This window comes from Rhamphochromis sp. 'chilingali' (genome assembly GCF_963969265.1).
Source record: "Rhamphochromis sp. 'chilingali' genome assembly, chromosome: 22".
Taxonomy (NCBI): domain Eukaryota; kingdom Metazoa; phylum Chordata; class Actinopteri; order Cichliformes; family Cichlidae; genus Rhamphochromis; species Rhamphochromis sp. 'chilingali'.
In genome coordinates, this window is record NC_137950.1 from 15674620 (window position 1) to 15698295 (window position 23676).

The 23676-nt window shown below is 39.5% G+C and overlaps 1 protein-coding gene across 1 annotated transcript in view; it reads left to right on the forward strand.

Moving 5' to 3' along the window:
* The window catches only part of LOC308391145 (IgGFc-binding protein-like), a gene marked incomplete at both ends in the record, with an annotated part of 133291 nt that overhangs the window by 48607 nt on the left and 61008 nt on the right, over positions 1-23676 (forward strand). The window contains 6 exon segments of the mRNA XM_080873613.1: positions 20678-21261; positions 21379-21931; positions 22024-22622; positions 22796-22838; positions 23104-23123; positions 23267-23504. Of these exon segments, the coding sequence (XP_080729739.1) occupies positions 20678-21261; positions 21379-21931; positions 22024-22622; positions 22796-22838; positions 23104-23123; positions 23267-23504 (2037 nt within the window).

Consider the following 23676-nt stretch of genomic DNA (forward strand, 5'->3'; position numbering starts at 1 on the left):
CAAGCCTGATTTTTGTTGATGTATTATAAATATTTTCTTGTTTCATTGTTATTGTTTCTTTATTCTCATTAAATAAACATCCATTTAAAATTGTTCAAAGTTAGCGTTATGTTCATACATGTTAAAAATACTTGTAAATATTTTTGTTCAGTGACAATTACTGTTTGTTTTAATCAATTTATTCATACCATAAAACTTTTATTTTTTATTTTTTTTGTGTCCCGTTTGGACCTTTAGCCATCAGAATTGTTGTCTTAAGGCCAAGAAAGATGCCAAGCGGATTTATTTTACCAAGTGGATCATCATGGCCTTGCCATATTGGTCCATTTGATTGACCTTTATTATAATTATGAATTTATTTTATTTTCAGTTGCTACAAACGGGACAGACATGACTGGGGGATAGGACAGGGAGAAAGAATGAAAGAAAGAGAGGGAGAGAAAGAAAACCAAAGGGGAGAAGAGACGGTGAGAAGGGGGGGAAGAAAGAAAAAAAAACAAACAACAAAAAAAAAAAAAAACACCTGGGTCACCTGTATGGAGAAAAAAAACAGAAGAGAAAGCAAACAACAAAGAGCAACATAATAAAAAAAAAAATGGCACCATCACAATAAACTAGCTAGCAGTAGATATCAGTAGATACTAAATAATAAACGATATTGTGCAGCACGCAAGATAGACAGCGCACAATGTGCTTTGAGGCAGCAGCCAAGAAAGCTGTAGTCCGCGTCTGTGAATACCCGTGTGTACACCTGTGTGCATACCTGTGTGGATCAGCATGCTTGCATTCCAAAGGTTTCTCCATGTAACGATCTGCTAGGGAGTGTGGGGAGCCACAGCCCCGTCCTCCAGGGTATGAAGCAGGTATGGAGGAGATCAAAACTCCAGACATCCAGAGGCCCCCAGAACACAAGAGACCAAGGAAGACTAACAGAGGGGCAGCCGCGCCACTGTCCCAGTAAGAGCTGAGGAGAGTCCCAGATGAGGGCTCACTCAGCAGCCGCGGAGCAGAAGCCAGGGGGAGTTGCAGTGACGCGCCCGTGAGCTCCGCCGGCAGCCAGCTGTGCCTGAATGACCACCCCACCCCACCATAAAACTTTTAAACTAATGCAATACATATTATAACATAAATATATTCAAATACATAAATTTCTTAATGCATTTCTCATTTTGGAACAAATGAGGTGAATATAAACAACGCAACAACTCTTAGAAATTGCACATTTATTAACTTGTGTTCTTAAGAATTATCTTCTTGATAACACACGTACATACTTTTTTTAAAGTAATCCCATTTCTTTCTGGCCTGCAAAGGGGTGACTTTCCCCTGCAGGCCCATCTTCTCCAGTATTGTCCTTATCACACACGAAAAATAAGAGATGAGAGAAAAACATGACAACTATGTTTCTCCTCTCGTTTTAGTAAATTGAGCCATTTGGCCTTTGTTCCCTAAAGCATATCACAAAAAGGTTAATTCGAAAACATCTAAATTAGCTGTATGTAAGCAGCAATACATGACAAAACGGGACCCACCATACAAGCTCATTAACAGGCAATTTTTACGAAGATTTTTTTAATAAACAAAAAACATGTCTATACAAATGCCCAAAGCCTAACAACACAACCGCTATAAAAATGTAACTTTTGTACCACCAGATTTTCATATACTTTAATTTAAAAGTGTTTTTCTCTCCTGCATAAACCACGATTGTTATTAGAATAAAATTCTCCTGTATGGCCCGCACTAAATCCTGGGATATGTTGGGCCACAAAAGATGTGCCTGACCCGTCCTTCAAATCTGGGGAAAACTAGGATGCATTTGTTGCTGCATTTGGAGGAAACTTCGAATTTGGACAGCTTTGAATTTGGACATGACTAAGACATGGAAAATGGAAGTTGTTGAACCAGACCCTTGACAGGGCAGGTCATGGTGATGGGAGTGTTGCCAGCAAAAGGGTCATCGCTATTGTTGTGGAATTTTTAAATAAACTGCAAACACCTGGTGAGCGTCTTTTTGAAGTAGGTTTAATTACATACTGCAATATGGAAAGAAACATTCTGATGAAACGCCAAATTGGTCTCTAACAATGGCCACCGCCCTGATCTCTTATATTAACACACAGACAAAAACATTCCACAACACATCACGTGAGTCTATACCTTCAGTTTAGCTCATCCTTAAAACCTTCTCTTCAAAGAATTACGGCCATGCCGTCACCTCCCTACCTCCCAGAGACAAACACCAGGACCCCACTACCTATCAGTCCAACACCCCTGCACATACGGCACCTGGATGTCTCTGGCCTGCTCACAATGGCCCCACTGTTGTGTATGGAAACTTAAGACATAGATGTGACGGTATCCCAAGTGACAAAGTGATATTACTATTATTATTGCTAAAGTGATAGTGTTATAATATGTGATCAATGCATAGAATAAAGAAATTTTCCACTACAGTTCCACCCTTTGTGATTACCCAAAAATAACATAAAAATATGGGAATTTATTTTCTAGCTCCCCTACATCATTACACGCTCAAGGAATTTTCACAATGTGCATTCTCACTACAGTCAGAAGGAAAAAAAACAATTTCACTCTTTAATTTTTATCCTCGCCCTCACTATCCTCTCCTCTGAGTCTGAATCTCCACCCTTTGGTCATTTCCAATCATCTTCATAGTCTAACCTTCATATGCAAAAGATAACAGTAATAATACAAAAAAAAAACTTCACAAAAAAATATGAAACAGCATTAGTTGTTCATCTGCTAAAACAAAGCTTCAAGTTACCTTACATCAAGTTGTTCACTCATGAGAATCTGAAGCAATTCAGTGTGAGACATGTTTCTCCTCTTTATCATTAGATCCATCAACCCATGGATGTTTGCCATCTGGACAGGGCATGTTCCAAGTTTGTGTATAGATGCACCTATCTATAGATGCACAAACATAACATTTTCAGATATTTTGGTTTACAAGTTTACAAAACTCTGTTCACAACTACGCATTCTGATTTACAAGTACAAAATATTTATGACCACAATTTGAGCTCATACATGTCATCAGCCCTTCACAGTCCCCTCACGTGTATCATTGCTGATAGTGGAGCCTCTCACGCAGCATATTTAAGTATCCACTGAGACCAATATGACGTCATATCAAAAAACAAAAAACACAAATCTTTATGACTTTGGAATGGATTGACCCGCTGCAATCCTTTTAGACAAAGGGACTCACCATTCTATGTTATCTGTGGCCCAGATAGGTGAATTTCCCCGAAGCCCATTGTAATCTGGAGAAGCTCACATTACATTTGCTCTCAGTAAGATATTTTATAGCGCTTTTAGTTTCAGCCTTGCAGGCTTGCTTAAAAGAGAGCTGATAATAAAATTCTCAACACAAAATATCATCCCCTGGAGGGATGACACCTGACAGGTTTTCCTTTCAGCGCACTGTAAAAAAAAAAAAAAAAAAAAAAAATTCGGCCTAGTTTAAGACATGTCCAAGCATAACTTTTCTCTGACGCTATCCCAAGCGATAACCCGCAATAAAAGTGTTGACATCCTGGGTGCGACAGAATTGCCTCTGCAGCTATTTAGACAAAACTTTTCTCAAGGAAAATGACAAATATCTGACATTAAAGAATAGCTGCAGTTATAAGCACTACCCCAATCGGGCCAGGAGTGACATGTTTAGCCGCACGTTCTCCTTAAATTGTTGGCTGTCTGAGTGGTGTCCAAAAACGATGTGGGCTTTATATATAATTGGGAAACTTTCTGGAGGAAACCTGGTCTTGTTAGGAGAGATGGCATCCATCTCACTTTGGATGGAGCAGCTCTCATTTCTAGAAATCTGGCCAAATGTATTAAACCCCCCAAATGACTATCCAGAGTTGGGACCAGGAAGCGGAGTTGCAGTCTTACACGTCTCACTGTAGCTTCTCTCCTCCTGTTATCCCCCAAAACCCCATCCCCTTAGAGACTGTGTCAGCTCCCAAACAGACAAAAAACAAACAAACTAAAAACCAGCAAAAAAAAAAGACTTAAAAGACAAAAAAATCACAAAGAAAGAACAATACAGTATCCACATCTAGGTCTCTCTCCTCCAAGTCTCTGTTAGTACATGACTTAATAATTGATCAACAAATCGATTTACTCTGCCTTACAGAAACTGGTTGCTGCAGGATGATTATTTTAGTTTAAATGAATCAACACCCCCGAGTCAGTCTAACTATCAGAAACCTCGAAGCACAGGCCGAGGGGGTGGTGTGGCAGCAATTTTTCACACCAGCCTATTAATCAACCAAAGACCAAGACAGACGTTTAATTCATTTGAAAGCCTGATGCTTAGCATTGTCCACCCCAGCTGTAAAACTCAAAAACCAGTCTTATTTGTTATCATCTATCGTCCACCTGGCTACAAATGACTGAAAGATTAATAGGCTCTGTTTTGAGTTTTGTTCAAAAAACAATGACTTCAAATAGGGAAAAATATATATCACATATGCAGGACACCTTAAACTACTTTTTTAATTAAGCAGCAAGGCAGAACAAAGTCAGGGCTGTATCAAGACACGAGTACTAAACCCCAATTCAACCAGACCCAGAACCGATCCGGAATTAAAACAGGACTACAACAGTTCAAAATCAGGACTACTGAGGACTTAACCAAGACAGAACCAGAATCAGAACTAGATGATAGTAGCACTAAAAATCATCATAGACCTGCACTACACTTATTTTTTTAATTCTACCAAAGTCCACTATTTAGATTGAAAAAAGTTTATATAATTATTTAGCCTTGTTGTGCAAACAAGCCTGCATAACTTAATAAATGTAGAATTTGAAAAATAGCAAACCTAAAAAGAAACACTAGGTACGAGATACATGAGAACCTATGATACGGTGATACTTTTGGTAAACAACCATTTGACTAACATGTGTGTCTCACCTGCTCTTGTTCCCTCTCTGTTCCTCTCTCTCCCTCTTTGTGCTGACAATCATCAAATATACAGTTGAAACCAGATATTTACAAACTCTTCAGATCAAAACACAAACACTTTTTTAATTGTAACATCAAATCAGACTAAATGTTTATTTTTTTAGATTGATAAATATAAAAAACATATTTGTTAACTTTAAGAGTAAAGAGATAAACTATCTGTATTTCTTAATTGTAAATGGCACCAAATTGTATTCAAAATTGAGCCACACTTATGGAGCTCCACAATTCTTTTTCTGGTGTTTTGGTTGACATCTCTTGATTTTCCCATTTCAAAGAAACAGGCTCTGTGTTTTGCCTTATATGCATCCACAGCTGTGCCACCAATTTGCTCACATGGACTCTACTAACCTATCAGAAGCTTCTTCAGCTCAGAATGGAATCGTCTGGAGTTTTCTTATTAATTAACAATAAACTTAGTGTATATGTACTCCTAAATTTGATGAAAGTGATAAAAAAACAGACAGCTCTCTCTTTATTCTGACATTTAACTAATTCAAAAGATATTTCAATATTTATTTATCCAAAACAAAACAAGTTTACTCTAAATTGATGTTGTACAGTAAAAAGATGTTCTTGTGTTTTCCATAAAGTGTATGTAAATATCTGGTTTCAACTGTGGATATACTGCTATGTATTGAAGTTCCTCTTGTTTTGCATAGAAATATACTGAACAACAACTGAAAATATGAAATAAACACACATGTAAGCTAAGACTCTCTAAAGAAACAGCATTGTTGTTGTTCGGCTTTTCATTTCGCCATTTGTTGATTCACTTGAAGAGCAAGTAACGTAATATGGGTCAAGTGATCAGTTTGATATCAATCTTTCGTGATACACCGTCATATTTACATTATTTGTACAGTACGAATGATTTGCTTTGGTACCTGGTCGAACTTCAGTTCTCCTCTGTCTGCCTAGCTCCATTTCTCCAACAGCGCACTCATAGGCAGCAGCTGCCCCGCCCCGCTTAGTGCCTGAGCTCGGATCATACCAATATTAGGGGGGATTTAAGGTAACTTACCCAACACTGCTTGTAGTTATGGAACGCCAGGACTGCCATAATGAATTAATTAAATACACCATTAAATAATTAATTAAATGTGGCAATAATTAATTAAAATTGGAATTAATTAATTAAATAAATAGTTATGACACATGTAATTAATTAATTATTGACACATTTAATTAATTATTTATGTATTTCACATTTTAATTAATTATTGACACATTTAATTAATTATTTAATGATATATTTATTTATTTCATTTTGGCAGTCCTGGCGCCTGGCTCTCATCATGAAATAATTTTATCTGTCAGCCTCACCCATCAAACTCAGGAGGCGGGGTTAACGCTGCCCATGCAGCTTCTCTAACATTTGATTGGTTGCTGTGCAAAGTAAGTCAAAACAGGTCGATCCTAGATAATCGATTGCTTGTGTAGACTTGGGGCAGCCAGGTATCCCAGAATGCAGATCAAATCACAGGCAGCAATGGTGGTGGTGTAGTTTTAAAATACCCCGTTTTTCTGTCACCAGCTACACTTTTAACAGTGTTTTAGCCGCGAATGTCGCGCCGTATGTCTGGTCAGGTTGTCAACATAGAATATGTTTGCAAAAGTGCTCAGATGTTTTCAGAGATTTCACTAGCTCTGCTAACAGTTAGCATGCAGAGTGCACCGAGGGGGTTACGTTAACCGGTTTGTTTACATATTCCACTCTCCGTGTTCCACATGTTGCATTCGCAGATTCTCATTTTCACCGAACGATCGTCTCTTTCCGCCTGGTCTTGTGTCTCTGTGCTTCTGTAACATAAATAACGAGCTGACATTTTTCTCACGAAACCAGCGATCAGCTCAACAGACCCTCAGTTTACCTGCATGCATTCTCCTCCTCATCTGTCAGCTGTTTAACACCTGCTGCTAATTCAAGAAACACGCCTACGTTACCTGGTGATAGTCACAGTTTAACTGGGCAGCCGGTGCTCGATATAAAGCAATGTCAGCGCATTTTTCTGCACAAGATAAGTAAATATAGTGTTTTCCCCGAGCGCAGAGCTGCTGGAGCTTGTTTCCTTACAGAGCACTTTATAGGCGAACAGCTTCATCAGCGGCTGATGTCCAATCACCGGCACACAGCTTTGAAACCTCAGCTGAGTTTTAGCTCTCAGTGGTTAAACGCTGGACTTCATTCACTCAGGTTCTGTCTGTCGGGTCACGTTTACTTCGCTGTTTTATTTACAACTGAGCAAATCGGTTTGGCTGAGGTTAAAGTTACGTTTCATAACTGCATAGTTTCACAGACGTTTAATGGTTCACTGGCACATGTGTTAGACTGAACTATCATCTAAATATCATCTGTTTTTTAATAGTTATTCAACTGTATTCTAAGCACCAGCTGTCTGTTAGAATGTGATTTTTTTTCTCTCTCTGTTGGCAGAGGTATAAAAATGCGCAGGAAAATCTGACGTGCATGGCGAACTTCACCGACGATATTTAGGGAGGAATAAACACACATCAAACATAAATGAACCATTTGCCTGTCTCCATAATTGAGAGCATTTTCTCTTCTTATGTCAACTCTCTCTCTCTCTTTTTTTTTTTTTTTTTTTTTGCTTTTTCGGTCATGTTATGTTTACCTGTCAAAGGCTTGTTACAAACTATGAAACACATCGTGCAGACTTCTGGATGTTAGAAGAAAACTAATACTGCTCATGAATGAGACTAAAGGCAGGAAGGTGTCCTTTAAAACTAAACATGTTAATAGGACCTCCCTATTTATATCATAGTTTATGATATAGCACGTGTATTTCAGTAATAGCTGAGGCCACTATACGTGCTGGCCTCATATCAAATGTGAAGGCAGACTGAGTCTATGTTTTTTATATCTAATCTTCCTTTTCAAACATTTAAACAGCAGCGAGTCTGCAGCTGAGGGAATACAAACTCAAATTGTCGGAACAGGTTTGCTCGTTTCTTGGATTCATTTGGTGATTTATTAAATCTATAACTGTTATTCTAATCTGCTGCTGAGTCTCTTACACTTTTCTTTATGCTGTATATTTTCACATCTCTGGAATAGTTGGCAGTTAGATAGTCAGGTGGGAAACTTTGTGTTAACTCATGGAGCTGAGGATATCGTGGATATCGTGGACATGCTGACCTCGCTGCGTGGTGTACAGAGCGAGGTCAGCATGATTAATATTCACAATAAAAATATTAGCCGAACATCATGAAGTCTGTATGTGTTTCATAGTGTCGAACAACCTTTGTACAGTTAAAGCCAGCAGTTACTACATGACAGAAACACCAACGTTATCTCTTTTATGCGTTTATACACAGGTCACGCTGATTACTGAACAAAAACCCAAAGATCAGATGTTAAACAGATTTATTTGCTCTCTCTCCTCCTTAAACATGTTTTTAATGTTAGTTATAATTCAGAATTGGCGACTGAAACACGTAGGACACATAAGAACATCAGGAAATAAAACACCGATAAATATAACCTCAGTAAAAGAAGTCAGCGGGGGTTACTACAGCTGTGTACCGGGGCCTGCGCTTTGTCGGTGGGATTGCTTGCGAGGCGAGCGGGTCTATCCCACACTTTGCCGTGAGACTGGGCAGACATCTCCGAAATCATCGAAACACTTTTGCAAAGAGGCTGTATCTTGACAAACCGACCAGGCACATGAAGATTAAACCACTACATTCTCGGCTAAAAAAATATTAAAACGGTATTTGGTGACACACAAACAGGGTTTTTCAAAGCTCAGTTCTGTTAGCTTCCACATGCCGGTTGTTGTGTGCTAGAAACAATGGCCACCAGGCCAAAGCAATGGTTTTGACTCGATCAGCGTTAACCCCGCCCCCTGAGTTTGATGGGTGAGGCTGACAGATAAAATTATTTCATGATGAGAGCCAGGCGCCAGGACTGCCAAAATGAAATAAATAAATATATCATTAAATAATTAATTAAATGTGTCAATAATTAATTAAATGTGTCAATAATTAATTAAAATGTGAAATACATAAATAATTAATTAAATGTGTCAATCATTAATTAATTAAATGTGTCAATAATTAATTAATTAAATGTGTCAATAATTAATTAAAATGTGAAATACATAAATAATTAATTAAATGTGTCAATAATTAATTAATTACATGTGTCATAACTATTTATTTAATTAATTAATTCCAATTTTAATTAATTATTGCCACATTTAATTAATTATTTAATGGTGTATTTAATTAATTCATTATGGCAGTCCTGGCGTTCCATATGTAGTGCCATATCACCACATTAGTGCACTTCGCTCTCGCACTGCAGGCTTACCTGTTGTTGCTAGAGTATTTAAAAGTAGAATCGGAGGCAGAGCCTTCAGTTTTCAGGCCCCTCTTCTATGGAACCAGCTTCCAATTTGGATTCAGGAGACAGACATTATCTCTACTTTTAAGATTAGGCTTAAAACTTTCCTTTTGCTAAATCATATAGTTAGGGCTGGATCAGGTGACCCTGAATCCTCCCTTAGTTATTCTGCCTGTAATTCTTCTTCAGTCACCTTTCTTACTCACTATGTATTAATAGACCTCTCTGTGTTGAATCATACTTGCTGTTAAACTTTGGCTCTCTTCCACAGCATGTCCTTTGTCCTGTCTTCCTTCTCTCTCCCTAACCCGTTGCAGCAGATGGCCGTCCCTCTCTAAGCCTGGTTCTGCTGGACGTTTCTTCTTGTTAAAAGGGAGTTTTTCCTTCCCGCTGTCGCCAAAGTGCTTGCTCATAGGGGGGTCATTTGATTGTTTGTTTTTTTTCTGTATGTATTATTGTAGGGTCTACCTTACAATATAAAGCACCTTGAGGCAGCTGGTGCTTTTGATTTGGCACTGTATAAATATAATTTAATTTAACTGAATTGATTTGAGCTACAGCTGGAGTCCACTACTTGACTTGATGAATTTCAGTGTTTCAGTGTGCAGAAGACACCCATACATTTTTTTTTCTGTCATGTAGAGTCAGCATGGACAAGAAAAAGCCAGAGCTTCTCAATTTACTTAATGCAGCAAAACTGATGAGGCAAAAACATTTTGTCTTCCTCCACTCCTTCCTCCTGACTGTAAGTACAGTATTTACCATCACTTGTATTTTGAGAATGGTTTACTGTGTCAGCAGTAAACCCTTTGTCCGGGATCTGTTCTATGGTTGCTAAAGTTACTGCTTGACTATTAACCATGGTAACGGTATCTGATATCATTCTTCTTGAATATCCTTTGATAGAGTATTAGATTACATTTCTTAGGTAAATATCCCCAACTATATAAAGCCTTGTGTGTCCCCTGCAGTCTCAAATGAGCTAATATTACATCAAGATTCAACAGATTCATCTGAATTTAGCTCTGCACTTAGGTTATAAATTAAACAAAAAATAAATTTTCCCTTTTAAATGAAGAGATCTGATTTGACTGAATGGCAGGTCCAATCATGTTTTTTGTGCTGCTTTTTGGAATGACAGGTTAGTAATTGTATTTATGTTCCTTTAATCCATTTTATGGTGTGTTTATTTTTGCCTAAGTGATCACTCAAAGTTTTTGGATCAGAAATAAAATCTTGCAATCTTGGAAAACATAATTTTCTGCTTTGCATTTTATTTATTTGTGTTTTTTTCATGTATAGGTGTGACTGCTCAGGTTGTCAGTAAGTTTGTGTCTTCTCAAAACCTTCTCTAAAGATTTGACTTTCATCAGTTTATCCTCAATTTATATCACATTTACACATACATAGGAGTAAAGACTGAAAGCCAGCGATGAATGTTTTATATTTATGTTTTCAGAATATTAACCATATAGGCCTTTTCTGTCTTTTTCATGGTCTACCTAATTGCTTATTAGGACCTCTTTACCCAACATCTGGAACTGCAAGCTCTGCGATAGATGATGGAAGTTCTCCAAAGATTACCCTGCTAAGACCTTTTTTCTATTTTGGGAGGACATATAACAGCATTTATGTATGTAAAATTAACAGGAACAATTCATTTACTACATTTGTACCATAAAAATATTTAGCTGTCTAATTAAACTTCCTGCCACTAATTACAATATAAAGCCTGGTTTGCAAAACAAAATCTGAATCTGTTTATCTAGATGTTGTGACAGGAAATATTCTTTTCTTTCCAATTTTTTTTTAGGTCAATCATAATGGACACCTAACATTTACTGGTCCACTAAGTGAATTTATAAGTCAGAGGTTCCCACAACGTATTTGCAAGAATGTTTTTATTTTCCCTTTTTTTTCAGGTCAATCACAATGGACACCTGACCTTTGACGCACCATGGTATAGCTATGTACCCCAACTGATTCCAATGCATGGATTAAGAGACATCATCGCTCCATTCTGGACAGATTTAGACAACAGAGGAAATGGTCAGATCTACTACAAACAATACACCAGTGGCAGTGTTCTCCAGCAAGCTACACGGGACATCAATCAATACTTTCCAGGACTGAACTTTAATGCCAACTGGGTCTTTGTTGCAACTTGGTTTGAGGTGGCCTATTATCCCACAAGCGGAACAGTAAGTCAGCTTCCAAAATTTGGAATTAAATTATGTGCTTATGTGTGATGTGTACGTGAAAGTCTGTTGCCTACTAACTCAGGAACAGTAGGTTAGTGTAATCTAGTGTCATCTTCCAGACATAAAGACATGAATTCCTGTGACAGATTTCATACAAAGATTATTTTTCAATATTGTGCTTTTTTATAAAAAAAGTGATACCTGAAGATTACCTAAAGCATTTCATATTAAGAAACTAAGGTGGTTAATAGTAATTATCTGAAATCTAGACCATTGAAATTGAAGCACAAATTATGAATTAATACATTTGATACGGTGATACATGAAAAGTGTATCATAACAAAATTAGGTGTAAATCCAGCAGAACACTGATCAAACAGAACATATAGTAAACTGAATTCATATTTTCCAGCGCACTACTGTCCAAGCTGTGCTGATCTCTGGAGGCCACTATTCATTTGTGCTGATGAACTACGGTATAATAGCCTCAACAACACTGAGAATTCAGGTCAGACCTACTATAGTCAATGCTCTGCATAGTCACTAATGAAAAAACATTCATTATTTCTAAATGCATTAATCATATTCTTGTGACTCACATTTGTAGGCTGGTTATGATACAATTGGCTCCACTCACTATTATGTCCTCCCTGGATCATTCACCAGTGCTGCATCAGGGAGTAACTCAAATTTTCGCCTTAGCAGCAACGTCAATGAACCAGGTCGCTGGGCCTTCCGGACAGACCATGGATCAACAGGCTGCACTTTTAATGGTAAGACCGCAGGATACAGAAGGCAACTGCTTCTGCAGCCTTTATGTTAGATATCATTACAGTCATGTGCAACTGTAAAAGGCAAGGCAACAATTCTAACCACAATGCATTCAGGTGCAATGAGGTTGAGGTTATTAACATCAAAGTCTCTGACTGTTTTTCCCTAATGTTGTTGCAATCAATAATTCATGAAGGAATTTCAAAGAGAAATCAGCTTTGAAATTATTAGTTGGAGGCTAAAAAACATTCTTTTTACCTGCTTAAAGGATGTTTAGCCCATGAATTCCGAGGTTTTGAAAGATTTTCAATGGCAACATATGGCAAGCAAAGAATAAAGAATGCTAGAGAGAGAAGCCATTCCCAACAAAGTGACTTATCCTAAGGCAGACCTACCCAAAGTGTGGGACCCGCCCCCTAGGGGGGGCGTAGAGCCATTGCAGGGGGGGGGGGCAGTGTTGCCAACTTAGCGACTTTGTCGCTATATTTATATATATAGTTTTCAGACCCCTTAGCGACTTTTTTTCTAAAAAAAGTTGCTAAAAAAAGACGTGAAAACGCTTATCGCTTTTACTCTCAAAAAGCAGCGGGTGCTGTAACGCAGTCAGTTCTTCTTTTACTCTTTTACTCTTATGCTGTTTTGTGGATCACAAGGTTTAAAACTACTTATAAACACACACACAAAGTAACTCCACCAGAGTGCCTATTTCGTGTCACTTTTGCCGGTCCAAGCCCGGGTAAAGGAGCAGGGTTGGAATTGTGACATTAAAAAAAACAATAATTGCTAAAAGAAATTTCATTTGTAGTTCTAAATAAACTCTAAATCCATTTAGGACGTTTTTTTACTCACTTTATGTCTCTTCCACGATGTTATTTCTCTCTCCAACAACATAGGTTACAATTAGATTAGCATGACCAATTATGCAGATTAGGCGATGACGTCATTTAGCGACTTCTAGCGACTTTTAGGACAGCCAATAGCGATTTTCCTTACTAAGGAGTTGGCAACACTGGGGGGGGGGGCACGGTATGAAAAGGGGGAAAAACACCCAAAACGCTTGGACACTGCTAGCACGGGGCGCCAACACAAACGCAAAGCAGGAGATGAAGCATCGCTGAATATGTTTCCAAACCAACTTCATTCTAAGCCAAAGACTAGAAAATATGGTGAAGCATATCTTCCCTTTGGCTTCACCTGCACAAGTGCCAAGGTAGGTCTCCCCTGCATAACTGGTTTTCCCTTCGTCGGGAGCACGCGCTGGGCTCTCCAAATCACGGACAAACAGTATCCCACATTCTTGATTTTTATTTCACAAACACTTGTTGTAATGACTAACTATTCCTGACATTTTGGAGATGTTAGCTCTTTATACAGTAAAGTTACAGCGGGATAAAAATAATATCAGGCTGATCCTGCCACAATTTGTCCCCCGGTTCAAATTACGAACAAACAGTATTCCACAGTTGTTTATGTTTTTGAACCCATTTTTCACAGAGAGGCATTTTTTGAAAAATGTATTGATAGCAATGTTGAATATTATTACACAGGAAAAAAACAGCTACACGTAAAATAATTACACCATGACGCCTCTGCCTTTCTAAATGGAGGGACAGTAACTGCATGTGTATATGTAAGCGTGTAAAACCTGAAGATAGTCAGATTAACAGTAACAGTATTAGTACAGTAGTAGTACAGCGTGACGTGAAAAAAGGCACATACCTTTGACGTTGCGTGACAAACTCTGTATTCATCGTCCACACTTAAATGCAAAAAAGGAGTTTTAAAAATCTCAGTTTTTGGTGATTCGAAACGCCGTTTACGTGTGAACGAAAGGCCCAAACGCACAGAAAGAGCTGCGTTTTCAAAAATACCCGTGTAGGTGTGGACGTAGCGTAAAAGAGTTAGTAGGTTTTTTTTTTATTACTACCTGTAATTTATTGCAGCTTACTTGTATTTGCTTAATTGTTTACTAAATGTTTGAGGTGTGAAATAAACAACAATGGAGCAAAATATGGCGGGGGGGGGGGGGGGCAGACATTTTTCTTGTAAAACACAGGGGGGCCTAGCAAAAAAGGTTTGGGAACCACTGTCCTAAGGCAAGATTCACACGGACACATTGCTTAACACAGATTACCTATCACAGTTGTTAACTTCTTCATTTTGGTGCCAAACTGCATAAGGAACTATCTCTCTCACTCAGGATTTCCACTGATAATGTGATCTGATTCGGTGGCGCCTGCGCTGGTGTTTGAAAAGTTTCATATTTCAACACAAGCACTGCATGCAAAGCAGATGACAAAAACTGAAGTGGATGCGGTTTCTCAGTACATTAGAGTTGGACCCTTTCATGCATGAATTATGACAACCTCAATCGGGATTTTTACTTTTCTTAAGTATTTTTATTCATATTTAGGCATGAAAAAAAAGATTTTTGAACTAGCATGTGCATTTTGAACTTCATTTTTTTAAACATACGTTTTTCATGTTTTTTAAACATGGCAGGGTATGGACTGACACATCAGTGTCCAATGTAGTGGTTTATGTGCAAGTATACCATCAACACTGACACAAATACAAGAAAAAAACCTTTGAATAGCTGTCCACTGTAGTGACCACCAATGTTCCCTCTAATTTTTCATGTGTCTGAGTGAACACACAAACTCCCTGAGCAGTCCCTTGGACCACTGTGAGCAACAGCAGATGTGTGCACTGTGGTCACACCAGCATCTAATCTATCCAAGTTACATGGTTAATTAAAAGAATCAAATTACAGCTTTTACATTTATGTTAGACTACTTTTAATTGACTGCTTTAGCCCACTTACAATGAAAATTAAAATAAAATCTTGTTCATGACCTGTGTAGTATGTTAACACTATTGGAAGTAAAAAATAACTTGAACTCCAATTTTGAAAACACAACTTTCCTTTTTTTTTTCTTTCTTTCTTTTCTTTTTTTTAAATATAAAGCTCTGACTTATATTATGAGTATGAGTCTGTGGTCTGGGAGAGAGTCCTGTAACTCTGTCTGCAAAATACAGGATATAATGACCAATGTTGGGCAATTAATTATATAGTTGCTTCTTCAAAAAAGTAACTGAGTTATGCAAACAAGACATTCTTTTAAAATAAACATTTCAAATTATTTACAGAACTATCAGGTGTTCTGCATCAAATTTGATGCCACACAAATTATTTGTGCCACTCCAAAAAATAATTTCTCTCCACTATGAGATAAAGGAGAACATCACAAGCCTGATACCTGCAGGCCTGACAACAGGAGATGTATCACTCCTGTAACAGCTGTAACATTTAGCAGTCGCTTCATTGTTCTGACACACACAAGAAAACTATTGACTACACTACACAAGATTTGCGCTAAACTTTGCAAATCTCTCACATCTCAAAACACCGCCATCACTCCTAAAACTTCCCCCCTTCCTAAACAACTAAATGCCATGTTGCCATATCATCTTTTGATTGGTTGACATGGTACATTTTTCGACCAATAGGAAAGGGTGGGTTTTTTATTTTTTTAAATTTTATTAGTATTTTCCTTAAATGTGTCAAATATATATTTTCTCATGTAAATGTCCACTGAGCTGTGAGCCTGGGGGCAGTAATGCACCTTAACATTGGTTGCCAACCAAGAAGAAGAAGAAGCTGTGAGCCATGAGGGAGAGGGTGAGTGAGTGAGTGGGTGTATCCCAATTCAGGGTCTGCAGCCTTAAAGTACGCAGCCTCAACGGTCCTCAAGGGCCGTGTACTCAAAGACCGTGTACTCAAAGACCGCTAAGGCCGGAAGTGTGAGGCTTGTGAAATGGGACGGTCTAGCCTCCGTCGCGCTGCCCAGGTTGCCTAGCAACCATGATAGCGTGAAACGTGTGGTTGACAGAAATGAAGGAGAACATATTTTGTTTATTTGTTTGTTTGTTTCTACACAAGCTTTGTGTGATTTAATAAGTATCTGAGGCTGAGACCACAGGACTGTAAAACATGATTGTTGGGCTTCATATCTGTACTGAACAGTCATATAAGATTAGCTAGTAAATAACAAATAGTTAATGTTGTTCATGAGGCTAAAGTCAGTGTAAATATGAGATGGCCAATATTATAGTTATTATATTAATCATTATTAGTTATTACAGCAGTGAGTTTGAACTCTCAAATCAAATCACTTCTATTGTCACATCACATTTGCAGGTACACTGGTACAGCACATGTGAGTGAACTCTGTGTCTAATACTGAGCTTCAGTAAAGATTCAAGTTGCAGCTATTCATATGTCCTATCATCTTAAACCTTCACTCAAAGACACTCAAGTATCTTTGACAGTGTATATATAGATGTATTATATATAAGAGACAAATGTTGTTCCTTCAGTATGTTGGCATTACTAAATTTGGCTCATTGCTTACATATATGTGTAAAAAGCAAATGTACAAGCTGTGATAACTGTTTCTGATAAAAATGAAGAGTAGACTGAAATATTAAATATTCCTTTATTGGGTGAGAAAATCACACCATGTCTGTTGGGCCACAAAGTCTACACTGCCACTGCCTTAAAATTCAGGGAAATGAAGGACGCATTTCAGGGCCGCATTTCAAGCAGCCTTTGAATTGGGACAGCCTTCGGTGAGCCACTGTGACGTAATCGGCCTTAAAATGCAGCCTTTAAGGCTGCAGACCCTGAATTGGGATACAGCCAGTGAGTGATTCGTTCCTCTATGATTCAGCACAGGAGGGAGGGGGTGAGCGAGTCCTGAGTGATTCGCTTACGCTTACGATTCAGCACAGGAGGGAGGGGGCGAGCCATACAGCTCGCTCTATGGCTGTATCCCAATTCAGGGTCTGCAGCCTTAAAGTACGCAGCCTCAACGATCCTCAAGGGCCGCGTACTCAAAGACCGCTAAGGCCGGAAGTGCGAGGCTTGTGTAATGGGACGGTCTAGCCTCCGTTGCGCTGCCCAGGTTGCCTAGCAACCATGATACTAACCACTGGAAACGTGTCATAGCTTTGTTTGACAGAAATGAAGGAGAAAATCTTTTGTTCATTTGTTTGTTTCTACATGAGCTTTGATCATTCTCTGTAAGATTAAGCTCAGCTATTGAACGGCGTATATTTTAAAGTAAAGGCTTTAAAACCAAGTTAGTACAAATGTCACTAATGTCACATAACTTTGCCGACATGTGGCCAACAGTAATGTTTAATGTTCTTCGTTATTAAACAGTTGCACATAAATAAGTGACATAATATTCAGTACTTAAAGTGTACTCTTCGGCCGCCCCTCATTCGCCGTTTTTTTCTGCAAATTTATCCATACCCATCGCCGCGCTATGCATTCTGGGATATGTTGGGCCACAAAGTCTACACTGCCACAGCCTTAAAATTCAGGGAAATGAAGGATGCATTTCATGGCCGCATTTCGAGCAGCCTTTGAATTGGGACAGCCTTTGGTGCGCCGCTGTGACGTAATCGGCCTTGAAATGCGTACTTTAAGGCTGCAGACCCTGAATTGGGATACAGCCTATGATTCAGCACAGGAGGGAGGGGATTAGTGAGTCCTGAGTGATTCGTTCGCTCTACGATTCAGCACAGGAAGGAAGGGGGTGAGTAGCTCAAATGTGCTGTTAGCATGTTAGCAGAGCGATACTACTGTGAACCGAGGAGCTATTGTCTTGATGTGAGCTTCTACTCAGGGTTTTTTCTTCCACTTCAGAACAGAAATTTTTTTGTTAAGATACTGGATGTTGTGTTTTTCTCCACAATTTTAATTATAAGCTAGATATATTGCTGCTGACAGCAACAGGGATGAGTCAGTGAGTCATTTGGGCTTATGATTCATGAGTCAGTAAAGTGATTCTCCAGTATTGAACGATTCGTTCATGATTCGCGCATCACTAATGCAGATGATCTCCAGCTCTGTCAATGAAACCATAAGACTAAACTGTAGGAATGTCTTAAAGACATAAAGACATGGATGATCTTCAATTTTCTGCTTCAAATTCAGATAAAGATAAGATTATTGTACTCAGCTATAAAACTCTTACAAACATGATGTCTAACTAGATGCACACTCGGACTGGGATTACAGTGGCCTCCAGTAACACTAAGAGAAATGTTTGAGTTGTTTTTGACCAGGTTATGTCCTTCGGTGCTCATATTAAACAAATAATTAGAATGGCTTTCTTGCATTTATGCAGTATTTCTAAAATGGGAAAAATCCTATTTCAGAGTGACGCTAAAAAATTTGTTCATGCATTTATTACTTAAAGTCTGGCCCACTGTGATTCGTTATTATCCAACATGTTCTCACTCCTAAAGCGTAACATTTTATGCTAGGTGACAAATCGTCAACATATTACGTTTTCGGACACCCAACACGTTCCTAAATGACGAGATCGGAAAAATGAGGGAATATGAGAACCGTTTGGTCTCAATCTACAAATGTTTGCTTGGGAAAACACTATTTCATGCCATTAAAGTACTGGTTAAGATTAGGAATAACGTTATGGTTAGGGTTAGGGATAAGGTTAGGTTTAGGGCTGGAATACAGGGCTGGAATGTCTATTACCGCAGGACCGTTATTCCACTTGATTTCATCCATAACCCGGCGCGTACCATAAGAACACGGAAGGTAACCTTTCGCGCTCCTCAGGAACGCCGTGGGACGTGACAAAACATTGGGATGTTACGCCTCGGGAGTAAGAAGGGTCTGTATTATCAGATTTTCCCAAAAACTCACTGAAAAGCATTGAGTTGATCCAAAATGCTGCAGTACGGACAGGGACTAAAAAGAAAGAACATATTTCTCCTATACTAGCTTCCCTTCTTTTGCTCCCTGTTAAAGCCAGATTCAAATGTAAAATTATTTTCCTCATATAGGTCTTGAACAATCAGGCCACATCTTATCTTAATGAAATCATAGTGCCGTATCCTCCCAACAGAGCACATCTCAGACTGCTGTTAGGCATTGTTGGATTGTTGCAGTGGTCTCTCTGTTATTTGAGGGTCTTTAGTTTACAATATAAAGTGCCTTGAGGCAATTCCTGCTGTTATTTGACAGTACATGAAAAAAATGTAAGGTTTGAAAGTTTTTTCCTAAAGCTTTATGAATGTAAATGTCTGGACATTTAACACAAGGCATAAGGGACATTTCATTTTATTCTTTTTAAGGTGAATTAGTGCAGCTGGGTGCTTCATTCTGGAGTGACAGGACCTGTGCACAGAAGTGCACATGTACCTCAACAGGCCTGCAGTGCCACAATGAGCCGTGCTCCTTTTCACAGATCTGCAAGCCAGCTTCCTTCCAGTTCTCCTGTCAGACAGTGCCAAGAGGAACCTGCACCATAAGTGGTGATCCCCATTACTACACCTTTGATAACACAGTGTTTCACTTTCAAGGCACTTGCACGTATGTTCTCTCTGAGCAATGTAATAGTGGACGGCCCTACTACAGAGTAGAAGGCAAAAATGAGCACAGAGGCAGTACTCGAGTCTCTTGGACACGACTGGTGAAAGTGCATGTCTACAATGACACAATTGAGCTTGTCAAAGGACGCCGTGGTCAGGCTAAGGTTGGTCATTTTGATTCTGGATAAATTCTACACTTTATGACCAGATATACTTTTCTCACTTGATATATTTGCTGGTTTTTTTACAGGTTAACGGGAACTTTGCATCCACTCCATTCTCCCTTAGCAATGGCACCGTGCAGGTTTATGAGTCAGGTTTTTCTGTGTTTGTCAGCACTGACTTTGGTTTAGTGGTGTCTTATGACACAAATCATTATGTCCAGATCAGCTTGACCTACACTTACCAGAATGGTACATGCGGTCTTTGTGGAAACTTCAATGGCATTCGTAGAGATGACTTTCAAACTCGTGACGGTGAGGTTGTGAGCTCTGATGTGGTTTTTGCTAACAGCTGGCAAGCATTTGGAGATGATAAGCCTGGCTGTGGGCCACAGTGCGGAGGTCTGGACTGTGCTGTTTGCACTGTAGAAGAGACAGCATTGTACAGCAACACTGACCACTGTGGTATCCTCAGCAGTAGTTCTGGACCTTTCACGGTTTGCCATCAGCAACTTCCTCCACAGTCCTTTGTGGACAGTTGTGTGTATGATCTGTGTGTAGGAGGAGGGTACCGACCTATTCTCTGTCAAGCCCTAAGTGTGTATGCAAGTCAGTGTCAACAAAGTGGTATTCGGCTACCAAGTTGGAGGACACCTGGCTTTTGTGGTATGTTAATCACTTTTTTTTTTTTTTTTGCATTATTTCAAAATATCATTGTATTAAAATTCCACCGATGTAAATATCGATGTTGTTGTCTTATTCCTAGAAATCCCATGTCCAGCCAACAGTCACTTTGAGTCTGAAGGCACAGGATGTCCACCTACCTGTGTTAATCCCAACTCTACCCATAACTGCCCTCTACCTCCCCAGGAAAGCTGCATCTGTGATTCAGGCTACATCCTCAGTGGTGGGGTCTGCGTCCCTCATGCTGAGTGTGGCTGCAGCTTTGAGGGCCGTTACTACCGCTCTGGACAAACTGTAATATTAGACAAAAACTGTGGGAGACGTTGTAGCTGCAGTTATGGCTCCATGACTTGCCACTCTCATGGTTGTGGCCCACTTGAATCATGCAGGGTGCAGGATGGAGAAAGAGGATGCAGACCAAATAGCTATGAAACATGCTGGATCAGAGGCCCAGGGTCATATCAGACATTTGATGGACTGACATACCAATATCCTGGGGCGTGTCGATTGACACTTGCCAAAGTTATGGGACTGTCCAGTCACCCACACTTCATGGTGACAGCAGAAAAAGTGCCAAGAGGCCAGCAAGGTTTTGCACGAATTCTGCATTTTGAAGCAGAGGGGATACACGTATCTATTGAGATGGCAAGGAACAGTAAAGTGAAGGTAAGTGAATGGAACACTTACTTAAAATTATGTTCTTCCTTTAATATTTATTTATGTGTACACGGACTCAATACTGTTTAAGTCTTGTTAACTGCAAAAAACTGGATGATCCTGCAGGTTAACGGTCAGCTGATCAGGCTACCTTTCAGCACTACATCCAACCGAATCCAGATCTTCCACAGCAGCATTTACAGTGTCATCATTCGCACCTCCTTTGGTGTAACTGTGCAGACAGTCTGGCCTCACTTTGTCCGTGTCACTGCTCCTGGTGTCTACAATGGTTCACTGGGTGGACTCTGTGGTAATTACAATGGTCATCCACATGATGACTTCAATACACCCAACAGTGTCCTGGTCAACAGTTCTCAGGATTTTGGAGACAGTTGGCGAGATGGCTCTCTGGCTGCTCACTGCGTGGAAAGCATGAACCAAAATTCTACAACTAATTACAATTCTACTGAGTACTGTGGCATTCTCAGCTCACCAGATGGGCCATTTGTACCCTGTTGGTCTGTGGTTGACCCGAGCCAGCAGGTGGATGTATGTGTGGAGATCATGGGGGGCTCTAACAATCCAGCATCAACTCTGTGTGGTGTCCTACGAGATTATGCACTAATGTGTCAACAGAAGGGTGTTGCCTTAGGACAATGGAGAAATGCAACTGGCTGTGGTAAGCATTCAACTGTTTTTGAATTAATTCTAGCCATGATCTCCAAATGTTTAAAAATGCTTTTTTATGTTAACCTGTTTGTTTTTCTCCAGCACTAACCTGCTCATCAAACAGCCATTATGAACTCTGTGGAACCTCTTGTCCTTCTGCTTGCCCCAGCCTCTCTTTCCCCTTCACCTGTGATACTGTGTGCCAGGAGGGCTGTCAGTGTAACAGTGGTTTTATCCTCAATGGTGACCAGTGTGTTCCACCAACATCTTGTGGATGCTATCATCAAGGACGCTATCACCAAGGTGGTGAGCAGTTCTGGGATGGTGAAGAATGTCAGAGCTTGTGTACCTGTAACGGAAATACAGGGAACGTCCACTGTACTCCCAACTCCTGTGGGCCCCAGGAGTCCTGCCGTGTGGTGGAGGGCGAGTTTGGCTGCCATCCCAACCTTCATGGCACCTGCTCTGCCTCTGGAGACCCTCACTATATCACCTTTGATCGCAAGGCCTATGACTTCCATGGAACCTGCCGCTATGTTCTGGTGACCCTCTGTAATGCCACTGATGAGCTCAATCAGTTCTCCGTGGAAGCTAAGAATGAGGCATTGAATGAGCGTCCACTTTCAATAGTAGCTGAAGTTTTTGTGAACGTGTGGGGCTACGACGTGCATATGTCAAGGGACAGAAGAGGTTTGGTACAAGTAAGTAGTTAGTGATAGTTCTCATTCGATGATTGTTATGAACAATTTCAGGTGTATGAAGTAAATGGCAGCTACATATATTTTAGGGATATTTTTACTGCTGTGAAAGAAAAACAATAACAATTAAAAAGTAGAAAAACTACCCACTGATTTTCTTTGCATATCTCTTCTAGGTGAATGGAGTAACTAGAAATTTACCTATTGTCTTGAATGAAGGTAACGTTTCTATCTATGCAACAGGATCTCGTATACTTGTCAGCACTAATTTTGGCTTGAGTGTTACCTATAATAGATATCGTGCAGTGTTTATCTCCGTACCACCAAATTACAGGTACAATTCCCACCCATCAAAGCTGCAGTAATTATTGTTTGACATGCTTTAAAAAACAGGATAATCCCAGCTATATAAATAATTTATTTACTAATAATTTATCCTTATGAAACTAACACAAGGACTATTGCTAACTGTTGTCATCAACAGAGAAAAAATATGTGGACTTTGTGGAAATTTCAATAGAAATCCAAATGATGACTTTCACACACCATCTGGAACGATAGTCACATCTCCAGATGAGTTTGGGAGAGCCTGGAAGGTGCCAGGCAACTACACGTGCAATGATGGCTGTGGCTCCTCCTGTCCACAGTGTGCCAATGAACAGCCTGCTAGAGATCAGTGTGAGGTGATACAGGCAGCTGATGGGCCCTTCAGTTTCTGCCACGAAGAGGTGGACCCGGCGCCATATTTCAACGACTGCGTGTTTGATGTATGTTTGTCAGGAAATCAAGGCCACGATCTCTTGTGCAGTGCCATTGAATCATATGTCAGTGCCTGTCAGTCTGCTAATGTTCGAATCTATCCCTGGAGAGAGAACACCACCTGCAGTGAGTCAACATGTCATTATATTTTATTTATATCTAAATGTACAAGAAATTTGCTAACCACTTCAGAAATAAAATGTCCAATAATTTTACAATACTCACTGTATCCACACTGTATTACATTAAAAGTGGTATGTCTGACTAGTGCCATTTGTCACATTTCTCACTTATTAAG